The sequence below is a fragment of the Neomonachus schauinslandi genome, chromosome 8 (assembly GCF_002201575.2).
Source record: "Neomonachus schauinslandi chromosome 8, ASM220157v2, whole genome shotgun sequence".
NCBI lineage: Eukaryota > Metazoa > Chordata > Mammalia > Carnivora > Phocidae > Neomonachus > Neomonachus schauinslandi.
Genome location: NC_058410.1, coordinates 143084702 through 143110912, shown reverse-complemented (window position 1 = coordinate 143110912; position 26211 = coordinate 143084702). Strand labels below are relative to the sequence as shown.

The 26211-nt window shown below is 45.1% G+C and overlaps 1 protein-coding gene across 2 annotated transcripts in view; it reads right to left on the bottom strand.

Annotated features, from left to right (window-relative positions):
* The window catches only part of CARMIL1 (capping protein regulator and myosin 1 linker 1), a 308066-nt gene that overhangs the window by 11997 nt on the left and 269858 nt on the right, over nt 1-26211 (bottom strand). Inside the window, exons 32-35 of one of the 2 annotated variants that reach the window (XM_021696859.1) lie at nt 16539-16651; nt 9789-10218; nt 3231-3312; nt 1907-2119 (exon numbers count right to left, since the gene is read on the bottom strand). In XM_021696859.1, coding sequence (XP_021552534.1) covers nt 1907-2119; nt 3231-3312; nt 9789-10218; nt 16539-16651 — 838 coding nt within the window. The remainder of the gene's footprint in view (nt 1-1906; nt 2120-3230; nt 3313-9788; nt 10219-16538; nt 16652-26211) is intronic. The other variant, XM_044917255.1, reaches the window with a different exon arrangement.

Sequence of the window (26211 nt, the reverse complement as noted above, 5' to 3'; positions counted from 1 at the left end):
TTGGAAATCCAGCTAATTTGACATTCAGACTTCCCAAATGAGGAGCCAAAATACTCTACAAACTAGGTCCATTTTGTAAGAGCCGTTCCCTTCCTGCAGACTAGAGCTACACCTTGCTGACGAAAACACCAGCCTGCTTTTGAGTAGTCATTTAAAACAATTCTTTTAATTACTATTTTTTTTTGCCTTCACTCTCTGCACTCTATTATGAAGATATTCTGTGTGCACCAAGAAATATTCTGTGTTTCCCATCATAACAAACTTTGATCTGTAAAAAGGTTTGAGCAGAATTAGGAAGTTCTAAGTGATCTGCTTTAAGGGTCAGCTGCCTGAGGTGACCCCAGGGTCCCCCTGTGGCTGTGCTTTGAAGACTGGGCATTGGGTTTCTTGAGGGACGAATGGGCTGTGGAGACCAGCGAACATTAACCAACTGGTCGCTTGGTGAACAAAAGACACATTTGAGGGAAAATGGGGAAGACCCACAGTGGAATGAGTTTGGGCGTGTGCGACGCCGCCTTTTTTTCTCATTCCACCCAATCCTCTGCGTGTGGATGAATGACTATGATGAGCTGCGTGTCTTACTTTCTAGTACGCATGCCCACAGGGAGGAGGCCGGTGGGAGCGGTCACCCTGCAGCTGGGGGTGTCCTAGAGTCTGGCTTCTGCTCACCAGCTATGGGACTTGTCAAACTGAGTGTCTCTGGGCCTCACATTCTGCATCTGTGGTGGGGACATTTGGAGTTTATCCACGCAAAGCACTTAGGACAGTGCCTGGCACAGAGCGAAGTGTTAAGATTAGCAGTGATGACGGTGATGAGCATAATCCGACTATATATCTCTACCCTTACTTGCCTAATTATTATGGGGGAATAAAGTGAAGAGGTGATATGGGGTTCATTACGGTATCCATTCTGCTTTTGTATATGTTTAAAAATTCTTAGAATAGACCCTTGGGGAAAAAAAGAAAAAAAAAAAGGCCTGAGAGGGAAGGGCAGTTGCAGGAGAGAAAAAAGCAGAGTCTAATCCATTCCTAATATTTTTAAGTTTTTTCTCTCAGTAGATTTTCTATACAAGAGTCAGCAAATGTCTTCTGGAAAGGGCCAAACCGTAAATATCTCAGGTTTTGCAGGCCAAACGGCCTCTGTCATGACTCAGCTCTGCGATGTTAGCGCAAAAACAACTGGAGACAATATGGATACGGATGGCCTGGCCACGTGCCGCCAACATTTCATTTACAGAAACAGGCCCATAGTTGGCCAAGCCCTGTTCTAAACCCTAAATATTTCACAGACTATGGGGCAAAAAGAGAAGAACTTATGCTCTCCCTATTTGTGGCCCCCTGTCCTTAATGCGCGGCCTTCTGAAGGGTCTGTAGACCCCGGAGACAGTTCTCAGAAGGCTCAATGAAGCCCTGCAAATGGGCCAACACAACACAAGGCTGTCTTCTCATTTGGCCCTCTAACCTGTGGCCTGAATGCAGGGACAGTCTCTGAGTCCCTGGGCTGCGGTGTTGAATAAAGAAACTCCTCAGGGGCGCCTGGGTGGCTCAATCAGTTAAGCGTCTGCCTTTGGCTCAGGTCATGATCCCAGGGTCCTGGGATCGAGCCCTGCATCGGGCTCCCTGCTCAGTGTGGAGCCTGCTTCTCCCTCTGCCTGCGCTCCCCCTGCTTGTGCTCTCTCTCTGTCAAATAAATAAAATCTTAAAAAAAAAGAAACTCCTCAGTCTTTGTCCCTGTCGAAACTGTTGGAAGGTTTCTCTGAGCCCTCCTGCAGATCCCCTGTGCCCATGTTCACCAGCAGCCCCCGGAACCATGGATGGAGTCGCGATCCAGCTAGCCCCAGATGCCGCCTGACGGGGGGTGTGGTGGGGGGAGGGGGGGTCACCTCCTGCTCAGCAGAACCCTTACCGGGCCGTGAGGAGGTTCTCGGTTTCTGCGGGATGGTGGGCCGCGCTGCCAGGCTGGGTTTGGGGGACTGCAGGAGGGGCTTCGGGCTGGTCGGTGTGCTGGAAGAGCCCCGCGACCTGGAGCCCGCATCCACTTTGGGCTCCGCTTTGGCATTCTTTTCGGGTGTTCCCAAACCGAAGCGGCTCTCCGCAACACCTGGGTGCAGTTTAGGCACTGCAATGAAAATGGGGACAAAGAGCACACTTTACTTTAAAACTCAAAGGTTAAAGAAATGAACCATTCGAAGCTGGGAGAGATCTGGTACAAGCCGCCATAAGCATTTCTTGTCCTTTCTCATCAGAGGTGTTTCAGAACTGAAGCACGTCGTTGCTCTAGCATGCCTGTAGGATCAAAACACGCTGGTGGAAGACTACACTTCTTTGTGGGAAAGCAGTGAACTCGGTGGTGCGCTTCTGATCACTCCTGACTACTCCACAGAGGACAAGCGTCAAGTTCAAGCGTGTCCGTGTCCGTGTCCATGCTAGTGGACGGAGAGCACGCAGGGCCGAAAGCACTGGAAGCACTCAGATCTTTCTCAGACGTGGCACGAGGTGCAGGCACAGGTAAAACCAGCTGTAGGTGCCTCGTTTCTGGATAATCAGCAGCAGGTAGGGGTCTGGCTGCGGGTCCCCAGCGAGGAGAGCTATGCTGACGTCCATAACCTCCCACGTAGCGAGAACTGTGAGAATGGCTTCAGGTTCAATGTCCCACCCCTGCTGGTTAAACATGAGCCACGTTCCATCCCTTACTGCATGAAGATACTCAAGCTCAACACGGGACTTTCAAAGAGCAAAGCGAGCTTTCTGACATGCAATTTGTAAGTTACTCTTCGGTTCCCATCAAACAGGTCTTATTCTTTTACTACACCCGAAAAGTCAGAGGGACGAAGGATAGTGGATATTCATGCTGAAAGGAAAGAACATTCCTTCATCTCAAACAAACGGGTCACCTTCCACCTACCGTGTGCGGCTGATTTTGAACATCGGCCATGACCCCACCTCCCCCCAGTCCTCAGATGCCCACAGTTTGGGAGTTCTTCTCAAAGACATTTCTTCCCTTCGGGGAACTGGCAAAGGTGCCCTGTCCAGGTACACGGCTACTGGGGTGGGAGACACGGCCCAGGTGGAGCTGCGGCAGGTGGAGGGGCGCGGCCATCCAGGTGAAAGCTGACAACACGTGACACAGAGGCCCATCTCCCTTCTCATCCTAATTTTTCTTCTGTCAATCATGTGTGACTCCTGGAACCAGACGGGAAGTGCTTCTCCTTAGGGGGTGATGGTCTTACCTGCCCCACATCCGTCCAGCCGTTCTGTGCCGCCCAAGGCCAGGCTGGAGGAATCCTGAGAGATGGCCTCATTCCCGAGCTTCTGAAAAATTCAAGCACACAGCCCCGGGAAAGTGCATATTTATTTAAAATGTAAGAAAAAGAACAAAGCAGAACATAAATGACAACAAATAATGGCCTCTTTACTGCTCTCACACTGACTGTGTCTCACCTCTCTGTCTCCCTGAGCCTCCTCCTGGAACAAAGCTCCAGTGAGCAGGTTCTGTTCTGCGTTCACAGTCAGGGCCGAGGTCCAGAGTGTGGCCAGTCCCTAAGAATGCTTCCCCCAGGTGACAGGTGCGTGGGCTCAGGGGAAGCCAGGGGGCTCAGGGACAGTTCCTGCTTCCTGTGGGGTTTTTCTGTGGAATACCTATACAGCTCGGCAGCCCCTGATGCTCCACGCAGCAGGGACAGGGACACTCTGTGAGTTGCTGGGACCCTCCCTCCAAGTTGAGCTCCCCAAATCAAATTTTAAAAGCAGTGGAAGCCTTTTCAACTTCAATGTACAGGAAAGGTAAAAAGGGGCCTATAACGGACAGGGCCTTCCCTTGCCACTGAGGCAGAACCACAGGACCAAGAGTCTTGTTTAGGAGGTCACGGATGAACACGCCAGAATTAATTTAAAAAACCCAAAAGTGGGCGCCTGGGTGGTTCACTCGGTTAAGCATCTGCCTTCGGCTCAGGTCATGATCCCAGGGTCCTGGGATCAAGCCCCGCATCCGGCTCCCTGCTCAGCGGGAAGCCTGCTTCTCCCTCTCCGTCTGCCCTGCCCCCCCTCGTACTTTCTCGCAAAAATCAAAAAGAAAAAGAAAAAGATGCCAAAGCTTCAAGCGAAGGGGTTTGTAACAGCAGAGGGGGGCGAGGTTAGACGTGGTTGTCTTGGGGAAGGAGTGGTAACCCCTGAAGCCAGGACTCGGGCTCTTCCTTGCGGTGCAGAAAGCCTACCTAAGAGCGAGGCATTTAGATACAAAAAGGGCCTGAAACGAAACACTTAGGGTTTGCTTAATATGCCCTAAGCATCCTGTTGACAAAGACGATCCGCATCTACCTCCCGTCCCAAACCACAAAGCAGCTGGGCAGGGAGACCGGGGCCTGACCTTCAGCCTGTCGCAGCCCACGCTCTGGCAAACCTGAAAAGCACATAGCTGCTGCCGCTTCCCAGCTCCCCGCTATTCGTGACGCTATAGGGGGGGTTACCTGAAACTCGGGTAGGATCTGACTCATCTACGGCATTTACCAGCCAGCCGCGGCCAGACGCTGGCCGGCAGCGCCGGCTCCCCCGCACGGCACCGGGCACGGTAGCAGGTGCCCCGGCCTCTCAGCACGACCAGGGAAGCTCCACTGGGGGAGGCTGCCGTGCAGGTGTCTGAGGAGGAATGTGCACGCAGGTTCCGCGGCCAGAATGCGCACACTGTTTGGTGTCCCTAAGGAAGAGGGATCCCAAGGAAAGGGCGTCCCGCGCCAGGGCCGCAGGTGAGCTCGAGGGAGCCCACTGGGAGGACGGGCGCGAAGTCCCCGCCTGGACCCGCAGGGGGCGCCCGAGCCCTGGACCAGAGCCGTCAGAGGCGGGGCCTAGCCGGCGCCCCGCCCAGCACCTCCTGGCCTCCGGAAGGCGGGGCCGGGTGTCCCTGCGCTCAGACACAGGTAAGGAGGTGGCCCACTTGCACGTGGCCGGGACGAGGCTGCGGCGAGCAAGACGCCAGCGCCCAAGTGGAAGGGGACCCCGGCTTTCGGGCGTGAGCGCCGGGCTGGCCCCCAGAGCCAAGGCCGGCTCGCACTTCGCACCCCCGGCGCCTCGCTTGCCTGCGCTTCAAGTACAATCGGAGGAGGTGTGTTTTCTCCTTCCTTCCGGGCTTTCTCAGGTAGGTAACGGGGATCAGACACGCCCGGGCGGAATACGGATAAAACGCTGTAACGTCTTTGAGAGCAGGCAGCTGACGAGGTGGCCCCCCCAAGAAAAGATGGGGCTCTACGTATTCAGCACTTGTTACTCGCCTTTGTTAATAAGCGAGAAGCACCACGTCTTCACTTTCACGGTCCTTTTCCTTTAAATACATGTATTAAATGTGAATAGTGTAAAGAAAATTATTCAAGAGTGAAGACACCATAGATTTTACCAATAGTATACCGACCAGTGCGGCTTATGCTGCTAACTTTTGTAAAGAATATAGTCATTTTAGGGGAAAATACTCTTATACTAATTCTGTGGGGGGTCTTTTGTTGTTTTTTCTTAAGAGAGAGAGCTCATGAGGGAGGGGAGGGGCCGTAGGGGCAGACAGAGAATCTCAAGCAGGCTCCCCAAGGGCAGCACAGAGCCCGACAGGGGGCTCGATCCCACAGCCCTGAGATCAGGACCTGAGCCAAAATCAAGAGTCAGACGTTTAACCGACTGAGCCACCCAGGTGTCCCTTCTTATACATACTAAGTTTTGAAAACCTTTCCTATTTTTTATTATTCTGATAGAACACTGCTGACCGGTTTGAATTTTCAATACAGGCATACCTCATTTTATCGCACTTTGCAGATACTGCTTTTGTTTTTACAAGTTGAGGGTTTGTGACATCACTGCGCTGAGCAAGTCTGTCAGCACCATTGTTCCCACAGCATTTGCTCACTTCATGTCCCTGTGGCACATTTTGGTAACTCTTACAATATTTCAAACTCTTTCATTATTGTTCTCTTTGTTACAGTGATCTGTGATCAGTGATGTTACTATCGTAATGGTTCTGGGTGCCATGAACCGTGCCCACATAAGTCAGTGAACTTCATTGATAAATGTGGTTCATGTTCTCACTGCTCCACCAACCAGCCGTCCCTCCCCCCACCCCGCCGCCCCCCATCTCTCTCCCTCTCGTCACATCTCCTTATGCCCTGAGACACAACAATATTGAAATGGGGCCAGGTAATAACCCTACAATGGCCTCTAAGTGTTCAAGTGAAGGATGAGTTACACGTCTCCCTTTAAATCAAAAGCTAAAATGATTAAGCTTCCTGAGGAAGGCATGCAGAAAGCTGAGAAAGGCTGAAAGCCAGGTCTCAAGCCAGTTACCCAAGCTGTGAATGCAAAGGGGAAGTTCTTGAAGGAAATGAGAAGTGTTATTCCAGTGAACATATGAATGATAAGAAAGTGAAATAGCCTTATTGCGGATATGGAGACAGTCTGAGTGTCCTGGACAGAAGATCAAACCAGCCACAGCATTTCCTTAGGCCAAAGCCTCATCCAGAACAAGGCCCTAACTCTTCAATTCCATGAAGGCTGAGGGAGGTGAGGGAGGTGAGGAAGCTGCAGAAGTTTGAAGCTAGGGGGGGGGGGGGGGGTCATGAGGTTAAAGAAGCTTCAGAAGAGAAAAATGCAAGGTGAAGCAGCAGGTGCTAATGGAGAAGCTTCAAAAAGTTCTCCAGTAGATCCAGCTCAGAGAATGAACGAAGGTGGCTACACTACAAAACAGATTATCAGTGTAGATGAACAGCCTTCCTTTGGAAGAAGATGCCTTCTAGGACTTTCACAGCTAGAGAGGAGAAGTCAACGCCTGCCTTCAAAGCTTCAAAGGACAGGCCGACTCTTATTAGGAGCTAATGCAGCTGCCGATTTGAAGTTGAAGCCAATGCTCAGTCCCCATTCCAAAAATCCGAGGGTCCTTAAGAATAATGCTAGATCTACTCTGCCTCTGCCCTATCAATGGATAACCAAAAAAGCCTGGATGACAGCACATCTGTTCCTAACATGCTTTACTGACTATTTTAGGTCCACTATTGAGACCTACTGCTCAGAATAAAAAATTCCTTTCAAAACATTACTGCTCATGGACAACGCACCTGGTCACCCAAGAGCACGTTGTGGTTTATTGTTTTCACGCCTACTGACACAACATCCATTCCACAGCCCATGGATCAAGGACTCATTTCAACTTTCGAGTCTTACTATGTAAGAAATACATTTTGGGGGCTAATGCTGCCGTAGTACTTCTTCTGATGAATCTGGGAAAGTCAACTGAAAACCTTCTGGAAAGGATTCGACATTCTAAATGCCATTCAGAACATTCCTGATTCGTGGGAAGAGGTCAAAACATCAACATGAGCAGACTCTGGAAGAAGTTGACTCCAACCCTCATGGAGGACATGGAGGAGTTCAAGACTCCAGTGGAGGAAGTCCCTGCAGACGTGGTGGGAACAGCAAGAGAGCTAGAAGGGGAGCCTGAAGAGGGGACTGCATTGCTGCCCTCTCAGGGTCAAACCTGAACGAAGGAGGAGGGGCTTCTTACAGATGAGCGAAGCAAGTGGTTTCCTGAGATGGAATCTACTCCTGGGGGGAAAGATGGAGTGAAGATTATCAGAATGACAACAGAGGATTTAGATTATAACAGAAACTTAGTTGATAAAGCAGCAGCAGGGTTGACAGGATTCACTCCAATTTGAAACAAGCTCTGTTGTGGGTGAAATGCTCTAACAGCATCACGTGCTGCAGAGAAATCATTTGTGAAAGGGAGAGTCAATCAGTGTGGCAGACTTCATGGTTGTCTTATTTTAAGATACTGCCACGGCCAACCCGCCGTTAAGTAACCACCACCCTCATCGGTCAGCAGCCATCGACGAGGAGGCAAGACCCTCCACCAGCAAGCGCAGACGATCGCTATTTCTTATCGATAAAATAGTTTAAAATTGTAAGGTTTGTACATTGTTTTTTTAGACACAATGCCAGTTGCACACTTAAGAGACTAAAGTACGGTGTAAACATGATTTTCTACGTACTGGGAAACCCCCAAACTCATTTGACTCGCTTTTATTGTGATATTTGCTTTATTGTGTTGATCTGAACTGAACCCACAACATCTCCGGGGTCCCCCTGTCCTAAGGATTTTTATTATTGATGTTGTTTTAAATAGACACAAGATGGCGCTAGGAGCTCATTACTATAAGCCTTGGACAACTAAGACCTAAAACATAGGAATTTTGTCACTCCAAGCCAATTTATGTATCCAATCCAAAGCACATGGAAAAAACCCTCTAGCACTTCCCATCTTTCTACCAAAAAGCAGCTGTTCATCAGTGAAAACAGTGATAAAATAAACAGCAATAAACAGCTCGTTAGTGAAAATAGCCCATTCATTGTTGTAAGAAATTCTATAAAATGGATTGAAATTTAAACATTTCCTTGGGCGTCTGACTCACCAGTGATGTGGTCAGTGTTTATTCAGAATTCTGACCAGTGAAGGCCACATTGTGCCTGCCTTGCTGAATTAGCAGAATACAGTTATATGGTCCCCCCTCTGCACCCTCCTCAACCTTCCGTAAGGGTCAGTGAGTAAGTTAGGAGAGATCTGTCACAGGGAAATTGCTGGATAACTATGGTGCTGGTGGAGGAACTACGGTGAACAGTTGTAAAGTCACATGGGATGCAGGATTTAATGAAAAAATAATCAGTTGTTAAGTCATGTAAAACAGCCCTCCACACCCTGGTCTATAATACAGTTTACTAGTAACTTTCTAAAAATCAAGGGTTCATTGGGGTGAATTGTTTTATTCTGATACTTCAAAAAAAACAGATGGGCAATTTTCCTTTCTTTAGGAAACCCAGTTATATACATGAAAAAGAGCTCAGATTCATGCACTATACCCAAAACCTGGGTTAACCTGGGTTTGATGAGCTTAGTGATCACAATAAAGCTATAATCTTTCAAGTAGCTGCAGGAGAAAGGAGAGATAATGGAAGAAAAAACCACAATGTCTACTTTAAAAGATGTTCGAAGGATAAATGATATATTAAGTCAGATTTTGGGGGGGGGACTTGGCAATTTTGAAACAATCAACTTTTTCTTCATAGCAATCCACAACATATCTCAATGACCAAGTATTCAGTTAATTCTAACAGAATACCTTGACCCTCTTTCCTTTTGACTTTCAAATCTGGAATATAGTAAGGAATTTTTAGGTTTGGAAAAGGGAATTATGAAAAAACTGAAAAGCAGATCTATTTTCATATAATTAGAATCTGGTTTCAGTATTTTTTAAGATTTTATTTTATTTTTAAGTAAAAATAAAACCTGACACAAGGCTTGAATTCACAACCCTCAGATCGAGAGTCGCACGCCCTACTGACTGAGCTGGCCAGGCACCCCCATGGCTTCAGTATTTTTATTAGCCTCTGTCAGTTCTATTTCTGGTCACGCTCAGGTCTCATTTTGGATTCAACAGACTGGTCCTCTCCCCAGCTCTGAGCATCTCCCTGCATTCCCAGGCTCCTGACTTGCACAGAAAGCACCTCGGCAGGTGGGGAAAGGCCAGCAGAGTCTCAGCCAATGACTTACCTTCAAACACTGTGGCTCCGAAAAGCGGGCCCTCGCACCGGAGGGAAAACATGGCCCTGCCCTTGTTGTCTGTGCTCTGGGTTCTTTCGGAAAAAGGCTTTTGGATTTGGATTTTTACTTCATCAAACAGGCTAGCTCTGTTCCTCTCTCGCCCATAAAAACCGAGAGGGGGCAAATCACACAGACAACCGAGTCAGAAGGGACCCACCCTCACCTTCTGCGCATAGGCCGCTCTCCTCTCCTGCTTGGCCTTCATCTCTGCCAGCAGACCGCTGCCCATCACCTGGACCCCGTACCTCCGCCCGCCCTGCGGACTCCTCTTGCTGTCACTCCGCTCCACCTTGCCCACGTCCTCCCCTTGACCTTCCTCAACGGAGTCGGGGGTTTTTATCTCCTCTGTCCGCTCCGAACTGCCATTGTGCTCCGCGGGCTTCGCATCCTTCCTGGGGGTGTCCGTGGCTGGACTTCTGACGGCCCCCTTTGGCGAGGACGGTTCGTCCGTCGTCAAGACCACGGGTGGCCGCTCAGATTTGGACCGGGATTTGATTAAATTGAGAAAGCCGCTTTTCCGAGAGTCTCGCTTTTTCTTTTCATCTCCTCCTTCGCTAAGCTCGTGGGACTCTGAGCCTCTTGCTGATGATCTCCTGGGATTCAAAAGAACAAATACTGTGGGTTTTGCTGTAATTAAAGCTCCAGCCAGAATCAGTCAAAATACAAATACGGAGATTGCTGCTTCTCTAGCAGCCATTCCGAAGCAGTTAAAAAATTTGAGTCTTTGCCCTTGGTAAATAGAAATGTGGAATGTTATCATAGTCACAGGTCAGGAGAGGGAGGTACCACCAGTTAAGAATGAAAACCTGAAGGGGTAGGTGTTTCTGTATCTAAATGCTCTGGTCAATGGCCTCTCCACTTGTAAGAACTTCCAGCAAAGCTGGCTTCTCAAAGACACAGGTCGGGGATGGCCTTATTTAATCTGACTGGCATTAGAAAGGGCCAGATTTCCCCCACGGCCACCTAAAATCCTTGCATAATCACTAGATCACATCTGAAATCCCACCGTTAGCGCTCAACTCAAACAAAGATGTGGGTTCTTGCTTAAATGTAATACCACTAAAAGGCAACAAGGACAGTGAGCTTTGGTAGAGAGTTGTACAAAAGAGTATGTTCAGGAATGAAAGACAATATTCAGGAACGGGGAAATGGGTAGGGGAAAAAGCAAGTACAAGGGGCCGATGGGAGGTCTCCCTGGTGCCTTTCACTTAGAGATGGCAGACGCAGACCCCATTAGCTCCTCTGAGTCCCCCGTGAAACCACGGCCAAAGGTGTAAAGAAAAAAATAAAGGCAAAAGCCCCAGACTGGAAGAAAGACAAAACAACACAGTCTGGAAGCCAAAACAATTGTGAGTGAAAACGGACTCAACAGACATAGAAAGGTGCTCCCTGAAGCGCTGGTGGGGGAGACAAGAGGCGGTGGGTTTGCACGGGGCTCCAGGCGCCTCTGGAAACAGAAATGAAGGGGGGCTCTAGAGAGGGAGAGAGCCAGAAGCCCATTCACCAAACCGTCAGATCCTCTCCCCAAACCAGAGACCAAAACTGCCCCTTCGCGCCCAAGTTTACCCGCCGGGGAGGGTGAGGGGCAGCAGACCATGGCACCCCAAAATATACCTCTTTGGCACAAGGATTATTTTAGACTGATTAAGAAATAGCAGATGCTAACTGAACATAATAAAAATAAATAAATACATAATAAAATAAATAAAATAGGAATGACTTAAAAAAATAAATAAAATAAAAATCAAGGTTAAGCTCAAGAAGAGCAAAAATAAAAAAATAAAAAGAAATAGTAGATGCCGGAGAAGCTCTGAGAACTGAGAAGTTGCCCTCTGGGAAGAGCCGTTTATAAGAGAAATCTCCATTTATAAGTGTGTTCCTCTCAGTAGCAGGAAGAGGAGGAGGAGAACTAAATCTCTAGAAACTTATCAATGGAGAAGGTATGGACTTAAATCTGTGTAACACCCTTACCCTGTTTAGAGACCTTTTCCTGGTAACCTCCCCACACTTATCCTACACCCTTCCTGCCCCCCATCCCAACATCTGTCTTTTGTTTTTAGCTGAAAATGGCATTTAAGGTGGTGGCTTGAGCCATTCTGGGAAGCTACTCAGTTTTTCTGAGTCTCTCCCATGTATATAGGAAGCATCCTTGTTCTTGAACTTCTGTTTTTCTCCTGTTAATCTGTCTTTCATTACAGGAGTATCTCAGCCAGGAACCTAGAAGGGTAGAGAGAAAATTATTTTTCCTCCCCTACAATCACAGGAAAGCCTGCATATTGGAACAGTGATACTCACAAGCTCTTTCTCTCATTCTGGATCCTAGAATAGGGCAGCCAGGTTTATGCCCTCCAGGCAGGAGATCAAATTTCTCAACAAGCTCAAGAGAAAAGACCCAAAGACTCAGATAGTTAGGGAGACCCTCGCCCAACAAAATGATCCAAGAAGGGTACCCTACATTGAAGTCTACCATTCAACAGGCTCTACTTGTTGCCAGGTGAACTGGGGAGACCCTGGGCCCTTGACCCAGCCTGTCCCAAAGATGTCCTGGAATGCTCTTGGTCTCATCAGGAGGAAGAACTGAAGGACAGACACACAACACACTGGATAAGCAACATAAGCAGAAAGTTTATTAAACCGAAAGTACACTCTCGAGGGGAACCTGGCTGGCTCAATGGGTGCAGCAAGCAACTCTTGATCTTGGGGTTATGAGTTCAAGCCCCACATTGGGTGGAGAGATTACTTAAAAATAAAATCTTTAAAAAAACAAAACAAAAAATAAATTATACTCTCGAGATGTGAGTATAAGCTTAAGAGACAGCGAGCTGTGTGCGGGGGTTTGGGGTTCTACCTTTTATGCGCAGTTAACAAGAGAGTATAATATTCATTATTTGGTGTGGGGAAGCAGGGTTTCCCGCTTTTTCTTCCTCACTTGCTCAGGGCTTTCCTGTCATGGCGCCACCATCTTGGGCCTGTCTGGTGGGATCCGGCCTCTCGTGGATGCTGCCAGGACAGGCCTCTGACCTTCCCCACAGCTGGCCACGGCCGCCTCCTTGCTGGCCTCCAGGCATCCCGTTAGAGCCTCCCTGCCTCTAAGACACCAACTTCCAAGCTCACTAGTGTCTTATTTCATTTTAAATGAAGGAGCAAAAAACGGTTGCACCATCAAACAAGCATAATAGGAAAATGTGATAGCTGGAGGTAAAACTCAAGGTTGGAAGATATAGGTGAGGAAATCCGCCAGATGACAAGGAATAGGGTAACAGAAAGAATGAGAAAATGAGAGAGAAAGATAAAAACAAAACAAAATAAAAACTAGGGATTCATAGAGAAAACACATAATTTGAATAATGGATGTTTTAGAGAAAGAGTAGAGAGAAAAAGGAAGAGAAGAAATTATGAAAAAAATAATTCCAGAAAAACCCCAGAACCAAAGCACATGAATTTTCAGATTGAAATGGCTCATTAGTGCCTAGCAAAGGGGTTCAAACAAAAAAACAAAACAAAACAAAGCAAACCCACCCAGAGCCAATCATCATAAATTTCTGGGAACAAAGAGAAAATCCCAAACACTTTCCAGAAAAAGAGTAAAAACAAAAACAAGTAACAAAGGATCAGGGCGGGCTCATGACGACATTGCATTTGTACGGGCCAAGGCCAGGCTGCCTCAAGATGGGCTGCTTTGGCATGAAGATTATTTTGAGTGAACAAGTCATCAAAACCCAGCCAATTCAGGAAAAAGCTCCTCACATCCCCCCTCGACTGCCTAAAAGAATTTAGATAGAGGACCTCCTCCAGGAAGAGAGCTGTGGGCACTGAGAACTACATTACGCTACGAACCAGGAGTGCTAGGTGGCGCAGAACCTAGCAAGGCCTGTCGGACCAGGCCTCTATGTCCCCTTGACTGAGTGGCTCAGCAGACACTTGTGAAGCAAACATTTACTCTTCCTGAGAACTGCATTCCTTCCCGTTGAAGTCCCGACCCCTGTCGCCATCTCCTTAGTCCAAAATGACGTATGTGCCTCATTTTGCTGGACTGACTTTGGAATTTCCCCTCCGTGTGGCTTCCCTATACATACACTATTATATTTGATTCTCTCCTGTTAATCTTTCTCATGTCAATTTGATTCTTAGTCCGGCTAGAAGGATCTTGAAGGGGACAGGGTATTCTCGCTCCCCGACAGACAGATTCTTACAGCAACACTAGAAGCTAGAAGGGAATGGGACCAGGTTTTGAAAATTCTGAAGTAAGATGGATTCAATCGAGAATTCTATACGTAGTTACACTGTTAATCAAAACAAAAGATCTACAAGTCTCAGATGCTCCCCTCCCAAGCGGCCCTTCTCAGGATGCAACCGGAGGAGGTCGTTCACCAAAACAAGGGAGTCAAAGGAGGAAGGAGAAAACACAGGCCAAAGGAAACAGGAAAAGGACACAGGCATGTGGCCAAGGGAAGCCCCCAGTAGAAAGAGACGGGAGGTGGCGGGGGTGACGGCAGGGAAATGGGCCCAGATGCCACACGCAGTCAGTCAGGCAGCAGCGAAGGACAGGTCTGTCTGTCGCAGGAGATGACACGGAGGATACCTGAACAAATGCGGAGGAGATTTATGCCTTTCTTGGAGAGGTATGGGATATGGCAGGGACAGGAATACGGAAAAGTCAGCAAACGGGAAGGGGATGATTATTAACTGCAGGGAACCTAAGAGGCTGTAAAGGAGAGCAAACCCAAAGATGGTGTAACTCAGTCATGAATATTCACATGGAAGAGAGAGAGAGAGTGTGGTGGGCAGTAGGGTCACAATGTATCAGAGCTAAATTATCATCCTCTACAGTGAGGAGCTAACAGTCATGCTTGCTATCTAAATCTGAAAAACAGGAAATAGCAAAAAAATGTTATTAAAGAATATGGAAGCATAAATAAAAAATAAATAGCTAAAGGCATAGGAATTAATTGCCTCTGGGGAATAGGGAGTGGGGAAAGAAACAATAGTTTGTTTTTTGGGGGTTTTTTTTGGTAAGAGCCTTGTAGAACATCTGGTGTTTTAAACTAGGAGCATTTATAACTTTGATTTGCAAATGTTCTTCATACAACTTGCAGATTTTACCCGTGCCTAGGCCTTTACACATCAAACTGACAGTCTGTTTTTATATAACAAAAAAGAAATGAAAAAAAAAATCAAAACTTCTAGTAGATTCCATCATTATTTGATGAAAATTGATTTCTAGTTCTATTATTTGTGCACTGAAACATACTCCCAGAGCAGTATCTTTGTAGAAAGTGGATTTTATACCTTCTAAAATTCGCCTAACTTTCCTCCAGAGCCCGTCACAGAAGAAGGCATCATAAGGATGCAGGAAATCACACGGGGGCAGACCAAGCATGCATACACCTTCCACTAACAACATACCAACTTCTGAAATTTAGGAGGAGGTGAGCCCCCAGTGGTGTCTGTAGTTTGTAGGGATACAGGGCAAGACCGTGTAAATTCATTCAACCAACTGTGACTGAAGACAGACTATATATTACAGGGCTGTGTCAGACACTCAAGTTATAATGAACAGTAAGACCTGGGGGGATGCTTCTGAAGAACAAACAAGCATTCTCTGGGGACAAATGACTTGCGAGCACAACATTAAAAGGGGACATTGCCATTTCGTTCTGTTTATGTTTGCATATCGGGACTGCCTGAATCTTTTACACTGAGAGTAAATCCGTCCATTCCTCACACCGTAAAAAAATTTAAAACAGAAGAAATGCTCAGAGGATTATGTGTGCTCTAACAGATGGGTGCAGAGGATGAAAAAAAAAAAAAAACTTTGAGTCAGCAGCAGAGAAAGAGCAATTAATCTGGGGGGTGGGGACAGAGTAGTCCTGAGACAGTTTCAGAGAATAAATGACATTGAGGTTTGTTCTTGAAGAATGGGAGCATGGAATCTTTCCTCGGATGCCAAGCTTCAAGGCCAGTGTCAAAGAAGACAAATAATTGGGTCCTGAAGCTTCTAACGTGCGGTGAGTTATACTGGTATGGATATAAAAACTTCACTTATTTCCACCTCACCATCCTGCTGAGACAAGGTAAGGCACATCAATCTATGGAATGGACCAGTTTCTTCCCTACGTGTGCTGGCCTGTCCACCCTCCCACCCTCGGCTTATCGCTATGGTTTCAGTTCATTCCTGAATTTGCTATCCCCAGGTGAAGAATACTTCAGACACAAATCCACGTTCAGAGTGTATTTGGGGATAGATCTGCCTTTTGGCTGGGGATTAAATAACTCGGTACAAATCCTGCTTAATGCTGGAAGTGTTCCAGGTTAAACAGCTGTCAAAAGAAGTTCATAAAAGGACTGTCTTTTAAGGAAACACCACTTACGAATAAGAAAATAAGACAACTTCATGTTGACACTGTCTGTTGAAGCCGTGACATTTTAGCAGCGATACAGCCCTCCCCACCCCTGCACCAACCACCAAATTCTGAGTGAGGAGAATTTAGAAATAAGTAATGTCAGCTCTCAAAGTTCACCACTCTGGAATAGAGTCATCCAGGTGCCGGTGGTAAAGCCCTAAAAAAATACCTGGGTGTGTTCTATTTTAGAACGGCACAATGGTTCTCAAACTTGAGCGTGCCTCGGTTTACCCTGGAAGACTTATTAAAGTACAGACTGCTGGGCCCCACATCCCGTTTCTGATTCGGTGTGTCTGGGGTAGCAGCTTGAGAATCTGCATTTCTAATAAGTTCCCAGTTGACAAGTGAGATCGCTGGCCTGGAAATCACATTTTGCTAACCATCAGAATAGTCAATCCTACGCAATACATATAAAATAAGATAAAGAAGCCTTGGCACGGTAAGTTTCATGGCAACTTAGTAATTTAAATGTGCATGAAGCAGTATTAGCAGAATGACTCTGAACTCACTTGGAATCCATTTTGGTCACCTTCTTGGTGAAAAATTCATCCACACCTTCGTCCACTCTCCCCATAAGGCCGTTCTGCTCACCGTCGTGGGGGACGACGCTAGCGGCGCAGACCTGCAAGTCAAACACGGGGAACGGTAACTCGGGCGGCGTCATTCGGCAAACGTCACGTCCCGGTCCACGCTCGGTGATAAGGGCCACGGGAAGGACACGACCGGCTAACTGAGGGCCCCTACGGTCTGCAGGAATGGGAGCCCCGCGTAGGACTGCGCCAGGGGCAGAAACAAAAGCGAGGCACGCACTACACACGCACAGCCTAGCGGCAGCTCCGTCCAACCCATTGCCCCGAACAGCTCGCCCTACCAGGCTGCGCGGCGCCCCTAGAGGTGGAGCCTGGAATTGCAGGTGATGGTAAGGGAAGAGAGTGTGCGTGGGAAAATGAAAACAGGGGCTAGGTTCTGAGACTGGAGAGCGTTCCGGTGGCCAGGGGCCAGTGGTGTGTGGGTGGGATTAAGTGCTGGGTACAAACCCTGACAGATCCTAACAGGGGCCTCTGCAACCAAACCCCCTCCCCCACTTCCTTTCTTTCTGGCGGGAAGAATCCTGATTTCAAGGTGTGAATACTTACTTCTACAAGCCAAATACCATAATTCTCTCTCTTTGCCCATGATTGGTAGGTATGGCGTATGATAGAATTGTGGTCAGTGAGATATAAGGGAGATCGGCTAGGGGCTCATGAGCAGGTTTTCCGCAGAGGAAGGAATGTAGTTTTCCTGCATGGTTATATGGGGGAGGATGTGATGTTGGAGCCAAAGCACCCATGTGGGGTTCAAGAGAGGACAAGCCTGAGGGCAAAAGCCAACATGTGCTGGATGACAGAGCAGAACGGCAGAAAACACCTGGGTGCTTGTGCTTTGCTGCTGAATAAACCAGTCCTTGATCCTGAGACTTCTGGATTTCGAGAAAAATCAGTGTTTCTCACTATTTAAGTCATGTTTAGTTGTGTATCTCTCGTTATCTCTAGCTGAACGAATACTTCCCAACTAATAACACAAGGACCTATGGTGAACAGCCTCGAATCTTATGCTGAAGAGTGTGGAATTTACTTTGTAGGTGATAGGGAGCCCACAAAAGAGGGGCATGGCCCACCCTGAATTTTGTTCAGATAATTCTAGGGCAGCATGAAGGACATATTGGAGACGCCAGGGAATGTATGTAGGGGAATCTGTTCAGGAACACAAAAGAAAGATTCCTGGAATAGTCTAGTCTAATCTGGAGGAGACAAGGAGCAAATTAAGGGCTGGAGAAGTGAGAATACAAAGAATTGAGGTGCCTCCGATGAGGTCGAAGTTTCTAGGCTCGGAGAATGGGAAGCATGGTTCTAGGGAACACAGTTCAAAGACCAGATTTGGGGAAAGCAATGATGAGTCCAATTTCTGACGAGCATTTGAAGTGCTGTGGGAAACCCAGGGTCAGGCATCCAGCAGACACTTGAAAGCTTGGGTCTTAGGAGAGAAGCTATAAGGAAATCATTTACCAAGTTAGCATTTCTTTTTGAATGGACAACTCACAGTGAGCTCAGCCACATGTCTGATTTGTGTCTGCAATGGTGTATTAATATTTCACACCAATAGGTTGTGGGCCCTTGAGAAAGAGTGCGTATTTTGCCCATTCCTTTGGGCACAAGGACAAATTCTCCTGTGGTTGAGATATCTGGTCTGAATGTCCTGCCACAGAGTGGTAGGGAAGTGGCTTTCTGTAATTTTGATCTGCAAGTGTCAAGTTGCCTCCGGGGGAATTTGGCTCATGTCCATGTCTGCATATGCACTGTTTAAAGAAAAAGCCAATCATGTGCTTTAAGCAATCATCCACTTCACTCACTGGGAGATCTCCATTATGAAAATGAGCTGTGTGTCTGAGTTCATGTTTGTGAAATACTGAAAAGTGAGCAGGTAACAGGTCACAGACAAAAGAACTCCTATGAAATGTGAATAATAATTATACCTCTCATCTGAATGGTGCTATATATTAAAGCAAGGCTTTATAACTCAATTAGGGAGAGAAAGCAGCTCTCAGATTCACTTTTATCACAGAAGATAAAAGTAGCACAGAAGTTGCCTGTGTTAGCATGTTAATAGAGACCGGGATCTCCACGGTAATAACGGTTCCCTGTGTGTGCTGAATGCTTGATCGTTTATAACAAGTGTCTTGCACTTGATTCCATGTTCACATCTACTCTGCACTGAAAAGGAAAGATAGTTTTATCTTAGTCTTTGGTTAGTCACAGATCAAACTGTGGCTCAGAGAGTGACAGGCACCCACACACAGCTCCCCTGACTGATGGATGAGAAGGATTATGAGTCCGGGACATATGGTTCTAACACGGGGCTTCCTTCCAGCGGACCCATGCTTCCCCTCAGAGGCTCCCTCTCAAATTCTCTTTCCCATTTTGAGAAAAAAAAAATTATTTTTTACTAGCATAAATTTCTCCTTTACACCCTTTCCTTTCTTCTTGCTTTGAAACGGAATGCAGAGCGAGCACAGAAAGTTCTCAGGGTTCAGGGAGAACATCAATGGGTTTCAGAGATGGAAGCAGAGAGGGCTCCACAGAGCAGTCTGCTTTCATGCAGGACGGGCCAGCTTTCAGGGCTGGATGGACCTTGAGGTAGATCCCCCAGTCCAACCCTGTCATTTTAGAGATGAAGACGCTGAGAGCAGAGAGGTTACGGGAAGTCCAGAGTCGCTGGGAGATCCTCAGTGAGATGTGGTTTAAAATGCATCTGTTGGACTAGGAAGCGGCTTGTACGAAGAGCAGCAGAAATATCGAACACAAGAAGGAAACACAGTTTGTCCGAACAGTTCAAGGCTAAACACACACGCTGTTTTAGCTCAGTTGCTAGCAAACGGAAAGGAAGGGACATAGAGACATCAGAAGTTGCCCAAATCCCATTTGACTTTGGTCTTTCTGTCAAGGAGCATAAATTTCAGACTAAAAAGTGTAGCGTCGTTACTGGAAGGGGAGAGCAGAAATCCTATCCCTGAGCCAGCTGGAACGGGCTCCATCTGCACGCAGAGAAAGGCTTTTGCAAAGAAAATAGGGCAGCAGAATGGCTGTTGTCGGTATTTGACAAATCAAGAAGGTAGATTTTGCACCTCTGGTGTATGAATACATGCTAAAAGGATAATTTGTGAATGCTTAGAAGATGAGCCAGTGATTATGAGGACTAATGACAATTCAGACCACCCTCCGTCAGGATTATGAAGATGAACACACCAAGGAAACACTGTGGGTGGTGCACCTGGATTCTGACGAGGCAGCTGCCAAATCTCTCATGTCTCTATAGGCCGGATGGAGAGAGATGGGCAGGAAGGAAGGACAATTAGTGTATTATTAGTAACTCTAAACACATAAACCCAAAGAGTGCTAATTAGTGAGCTGAATAATCATGGAATCTTACATGCATACATTAGACAGTAACAATCATGGAGAAGTGAGAGCTAAGCAATAAAGTCAGAAAATAAGGAAACCAAAGGATGTAAAATGAAGGAAATATAATAAAAGGACAAAAATTGATGAATTTGAGAGGACAAATAAAACTAAAGCTGATTCTTCCAAAAAAAAAAAAAAAAAGACTAATAAAAGAGACAACCTTGCAAAATTAGGAGAGGCAAAATAGATCAGAAAGGGAAAAAAATGGGACACAGCTATGGTTCAGGAGATTAAAAAGTTTTAAGAATTCTACAAACAACTAAATGAACAATTAGACAAGTAGATGATATCCTAGAAAAATATCAATGGCCAAAATGGTCTCAAGAAGAATTAGGTAATCTGATTAGATCCGTAACAAAAGAAATCAAATCCCTAGGAGAGGAATCTACATATAAGCATCACCTGCACACACACAACGCATCAGGCCCAGAGGGTTTCCCAGGAGAACAGAAAATCTCCATTATATACAAACAGTTCCAGAGAAGAGGAAAGGGGACCTTCCGAACTAATTTTATGAAGATAGTGTAATTTTGAAACCCAAAGTAGTTGGATGGTCTAGACAAGATTAAGAAAAACTACAGGTCTCTCTTATTTACGCATATAAATTTAAAAAATCCCAAATAAAATAAAGTAAACAAAGCCCAGCAGTATATTAAAACAAAGCAAGAAATACACCTGAAACTAATATAACACTATATGTTAATTATACTAGAATTAAAAAAAAAAGAGTATCATAATTATTATCAAGACTGGTGTACCATTAGAAAGGTCTGTTATTGTGATTCACAATAGCAAAACAAAAGAGAAAAATAAATGATCAATTTCCAGAAATACTGAAGGAAAAAAAACAATCAAATTAAACCCCCATTCACTGAAAAAAAATTAGCAAACTAGGAAGGAAACTTTCTCAACTGAATAAGTAACAGGAGAAACTGCCACATGCCTACCCAGTCTCGATATCAAACCCTGACTTAATTTGGTGTATCCACTGACCAAGTGAAACACACTATCTTCTCAGATGTTCTTGTACCTGGGGCTGGAAATATGGCTTACTTCTGGACAGTGAGATGTAACAGCAAGTATACCAGGACTTTGGGGTATGTTCACATTTCCTGATGCACGTACCCCCTTTTTCTCTGTCTGAAATACACTTACAAATACAGAAGATTATAGGACTTGCCTGAGAGTGACCACTACCAGTTACCCAGATGATACAGCTATTAAAAAGTGAATACATCCACTCTCACCACTTTTACTCAACATAGTACTGGAAGACCTAGCCACAGCAATCAGACAAGAGAAAGAAATAAAAGGCATCCAAATTGGTAAAGAAGAAGTAAAACTTTCACTAAACATGACTACGTATAGGAAAAAACCCAGAAGACTCCACCAAAAAACTAGTAGTACCGATGAGTGAATTAAGTAAGGTCATGGGATACAAAATTAATATACAGAAATACATTGCATTTCTATACACTAGTAATAAAGTAGCAAAAAGAGAAATTAAGGAAACAGTCCCATTTATAATTGCAACAAAAAGAATAAAATACCTAGGAATAAACTTAACCAATGAGGTGAAAGATGTATACTCTAAAAACTATAAAATACTGATGAAAGAAACTGAAGATGACACAAAGAGAAAGATATTCCGTACTCATGGATTGAAAAAATATATATATTGTTAAAATACTATCCAAAGCAATCCACAGACTTACTGTAATTCCTATCAAAATACCAATAGCATTTTTCACAGAATGAGAATAATCAATCCTAAAATTTGAATGGAACCAGAAAAGAATCCAAATAGCCAAAGCAATCTTCAAAAAGAACAACAAAACTGGAGATACCACATTCCCAGATTTCAAGATATACTACAAAGCTGTAGTGATCAAAACAGTATGGTACTGGCACAAAAGAGGACACATAGATCATTGAAAGAGAATAGAGAGCCCAGAAATAAACCCATGATTATATGGTCAATTAATCTTCAACAAAGGAGGCAAAAATATACAATGAGAAAAAGACAGTCTCTTCAATAAATGGTGTTGGGAAAACTGGATGGCTACATGCAAATGAATGAAACTGGACCACTTTCTTATACCATACATACAAGTAAACTCAAAATGCATTAAGGACCTACATGTGAAACTTAAAACCCTAAAAATCCCAGAAGAGAGAACAGACAATAATTTCTATGACACTGGCCACAGCAACATTTTTCTAGACATGTCCTCTGAGGCAAGAGAAACAAAACCATCAAAATAAAAAGCTTCTGCACAGCAAAGGAAATAATCAACAAAAGTAAAAGACAACCTACGGAATGGGAGAAAATAGTTGCAAATGACAAATCTGATAAAGGGTTAATATCCAAAGTATATAAAAAACTTCTAGGGGCGCCTGGGTGGCTCAGTTGGTTAAGCGACTGCCTTCAGCTCGGGTCATGATCCTGGAGTCCCTGGATCGAGTCCCGCATCGGGCTCCCTGCTCGGCAGGGAGTCTGCTTCTCCCTCTGACCCTAACCCCTCTCATGTGCTCTCTCTCAAATTAATAAATAAAATCTTAAAAAAAAAAAACACTTCTACAACTCCATACAGCAAAAACAAATAAATAATCCAGAAGACATGAACAGACATGTCTCCAAAGAAGACATACAGATGGCCAGCAGACCCATGAGAAGATGTTCAACATCACTCATCACAGGGAAATGAAAATCAAAACCACAATGGGTTATCACCTTACACCTGTCAGAATGGCTAAAATCAAAAACCCAAGAAGCAACAAGTGTTGGCAAGGATGTGGTGAAAAAAGGAACCCTTGGGCACTGTTGGTGGGAATGCAAACTGGTACAGCCACTGTGGAGAATGGAGGTTCCTCAAAAAATTGAAAAAAAAAAAAAGAATTACCACATAATCTAGTAATTCCACCACTGGGTATTTGCCCAAAGAAAATGAAAACAGTAATTCAAAAAGTTACATGCACCCCTATGTTTATAGCAGCATTATCTACAACAGCCAAGATATGGAAACAGCCAGTGTCCTTTGATGGATGGAAGGTGTAGTGCATACCACAGAATATTACTCAGCCATTAAAAAGAATGAAATCTTGCCATTTGCGATGACATGAATGGAGCTGGAGAGTATAATGCTAAGTGAAATAAGTCAGTCCAAGAAGACAAATACCACATGATTTCACTCATTTAAGAAACAAAACAAACAAAGAAAAAAGGAGACAAACCAAAAAACAGACTCTTAACTATGGAGAACAAACTGATGGTTCCCAGAGGGAGGGGATGGGGGGATGGGGGTAATACGTGAAGGGGTTTAAGACCACATTTATCACGATGAACACTACGTAATGTACAGAATTGCTGAATCACTATACCTCATACCCAAAACTAATAAAACACTGTATGTTAACTATACTGGAATTAGTGTTTTGTTTTTTTTTTTTTGAAGTGAATACTATCTGTGGATGAATAAATAGAAATATTGCAGTTAGAAGGAAGGAGGTGGTATTGCCCTGCAACTTATTCAGAAAAGAGTAACAAAAAACTATAAATAAAAAATCCATAAATGGATTGCAGACAGTGTCATATGAGGAACATCGAAAAAGCTGAGGACATTTAGACTGGTGAAGGAAAGACCAAGTAATAACCCACAAATATCTGTAAGTCTGCTAAGTCTCCTTCAATGACATGTGCCACACCAGATGACAGGAACAAGATGGCCAGGTTAAAATTATAAAGACAGATTTCAGCAACACATAAAAAATAACATGCTAACAACTGGAGCTTCTAGGGAATGGCTGCTTCTGAGAGGTCACTATAGCCAGAATGGTTAACTACTTTGGCTGCATAGAGATTTTTAAGTCCTTGATGAGGGACCGGCAAGATGACATCAAAATCCCTTCTAGCCTGGTCATACTGTGATTCTGCAATTCGAAGCATGTGGAGACAACTGATTCCCCAGGACTTAGTGTTTATTCATTAGAGTTGGTTTGTTTCATCACTGGAACCATGTCAGAAACTGTGGCAAATGAACGGTGACGGATCGTGCAGAGCAAAGCCATTGTAGGATATGGAACAGTCATTCAGAGGATGATCAAAGGCAAGTCAGTTACTTGCCCTGGGCTTCACATTCCCTAGAACGAAGAGATAGTCTGTAAAACTCCTTCCAGTGGAGAGGAGTCTAGTTAGTGGCCATTAGACCTGGACCCTGGCAGGTTTCCTGAATCCCAGTCCAATATTCTTTCATTCTTCTCTGCAGATGGATCTTCCTTTAGGGAATACTTTTCCCCTACAGTTATGCGAGGTGAGGCAGCAGAAGCAGTAGCGAGCTGGCATCGGATGCATATGGAGCCCTTGTGGGCCCTCCTGCCACACCTGCCTGTTGACCGACACTGTCAGAACGAGTTTCTCAGGTTCACATGCAGACAGGCAGCCACTCGGCCACGCTCTGGCTAATGTCACTGTCAGACCTGACCCATCAAACCTCCTCGGTGTGAGTCTGAGTGCTTCACAGCACCTCCAGCTGACCGGATAGGACTCCAAGGACCAAAGAGGAGCCGCAGAAGAAAGCAGCCTGGGTCTTTGAATGACCACTGTGGGGTCCCCTGACCAGACACACCCACAATGGACTATGATATGAGCGAGAAACACACCTGGAAATACTGGGGATGTGGCATAATATCTGCACCCCCTTTCCCTCCTCACCTGTTGTACCTGTTATACTGGCTCATTTTGGTGCCTTTGAAAATGGCACTGCCACTCTTTACCCATGTGAAGCTCTCATCCCAAAAGCAGACTTTCTAAAAGTCACTTCTACTAAGAAAATAATTTTTGAATATGAATTTATAAATTAGTGTGCTTGCTCCTTAATAAACATGAGTAAAAATCTCCCCAAATTAGAGGAGCTAAGAGTGATATGTATCCATTTCTAGGGATGTTTTTCTCTTCCTTCCCCATTTCAGTGTCAGGGAGGGGCAACAGGAGACACAGAGAAAAGCAAGTATCAATATAGTAAATAGAGTTAACGCTAATAAAATGAAAATATTAGTTTTGAGGAATATTTACATTTAATAAAGGATTGTATACGTTTATTCCATTTATTTGTCAAGATGACACAATGATGTGGGCAGTGCTGGGATTTTAGAAGCAAGCTGGCTCAGGCTCAGAACGATCCCATGTCCAGACACACACTGCCAGGGAAAGGGAGAACCTGCAAGCTGAATCTCACATCCTTCTCTCACTACCGCATTCCAAGATTAAATTCTACAGACTAATCAGCCATAATGTAATGTTTAAGAGTCCTTATATATACATGAATAAAATAAAAAAAGAAGAAACTGGTATATATTATCTCTTGTTATTAAAAATAAATTGGTTTTGTTTTTTGTTTTTTTGTTTTTTTTTTTTTTAGAGAAAGGTTCAGTAAAGACTTGAAATGTGTAAGTAAAATGTGTGGAACAATTATTCATAAGATGTCTGGTAGTTTAGGGGCACCTGGGTGGCTCAGTCAGTTAAGCCTCTGCCTTCAGCTCAGGTCATGATCCCAGGGTCCTGGGATCGAGTCCTGCATCGGGCTCCCTGCTCAGCAGGGAGTCTGCTTCTGCTTCTCCCTCTCCCTCTGCTCCTCCTCCCTGCTCGTGCTCACTCTCTGACAAATAAATAAATAAAATCTTAAAAAAAAAAATAAAAAAGATGGTAGTTTTAGAAGGATTGTAGTTTGACTAAAAGATTAAATTTTTACTTAGTTTTTTAAAAAAAATAGTTATCTACTACTCTTCATATTTACACAAATATTTATTTGTATATTTTTGGCACCAGAATTAAAGTTACAACACTAGGTATTTTTTGGCCCAGTAGAAACTGACATGTTGGTATTTAGCTTAGCCTTGTGTGCTACAAGAAGTGTATTATTTGGCCTTTGTCCTGGTTCCTGACACAGAGTCTAAAACCTTTGAAATTTCCTGAGTGATAGAGCCAAAAGGAACATCTTTTGTTATTTCTAGCAAGCCCCTTTCAGTCATTTGTGAGTTTATGATAAAAAAAAAAAGGTGAGTCTTGGTGGGCCCCTAGGCAGCTTCTGGATAAGGGCTAGTCGTCAGAGAAACCAACCATGTAATAGGAGGGTTGGAACTTTCACCCCCATCCCTGGCCCTGGGAAGGAACGAGGGCCTGGTGATG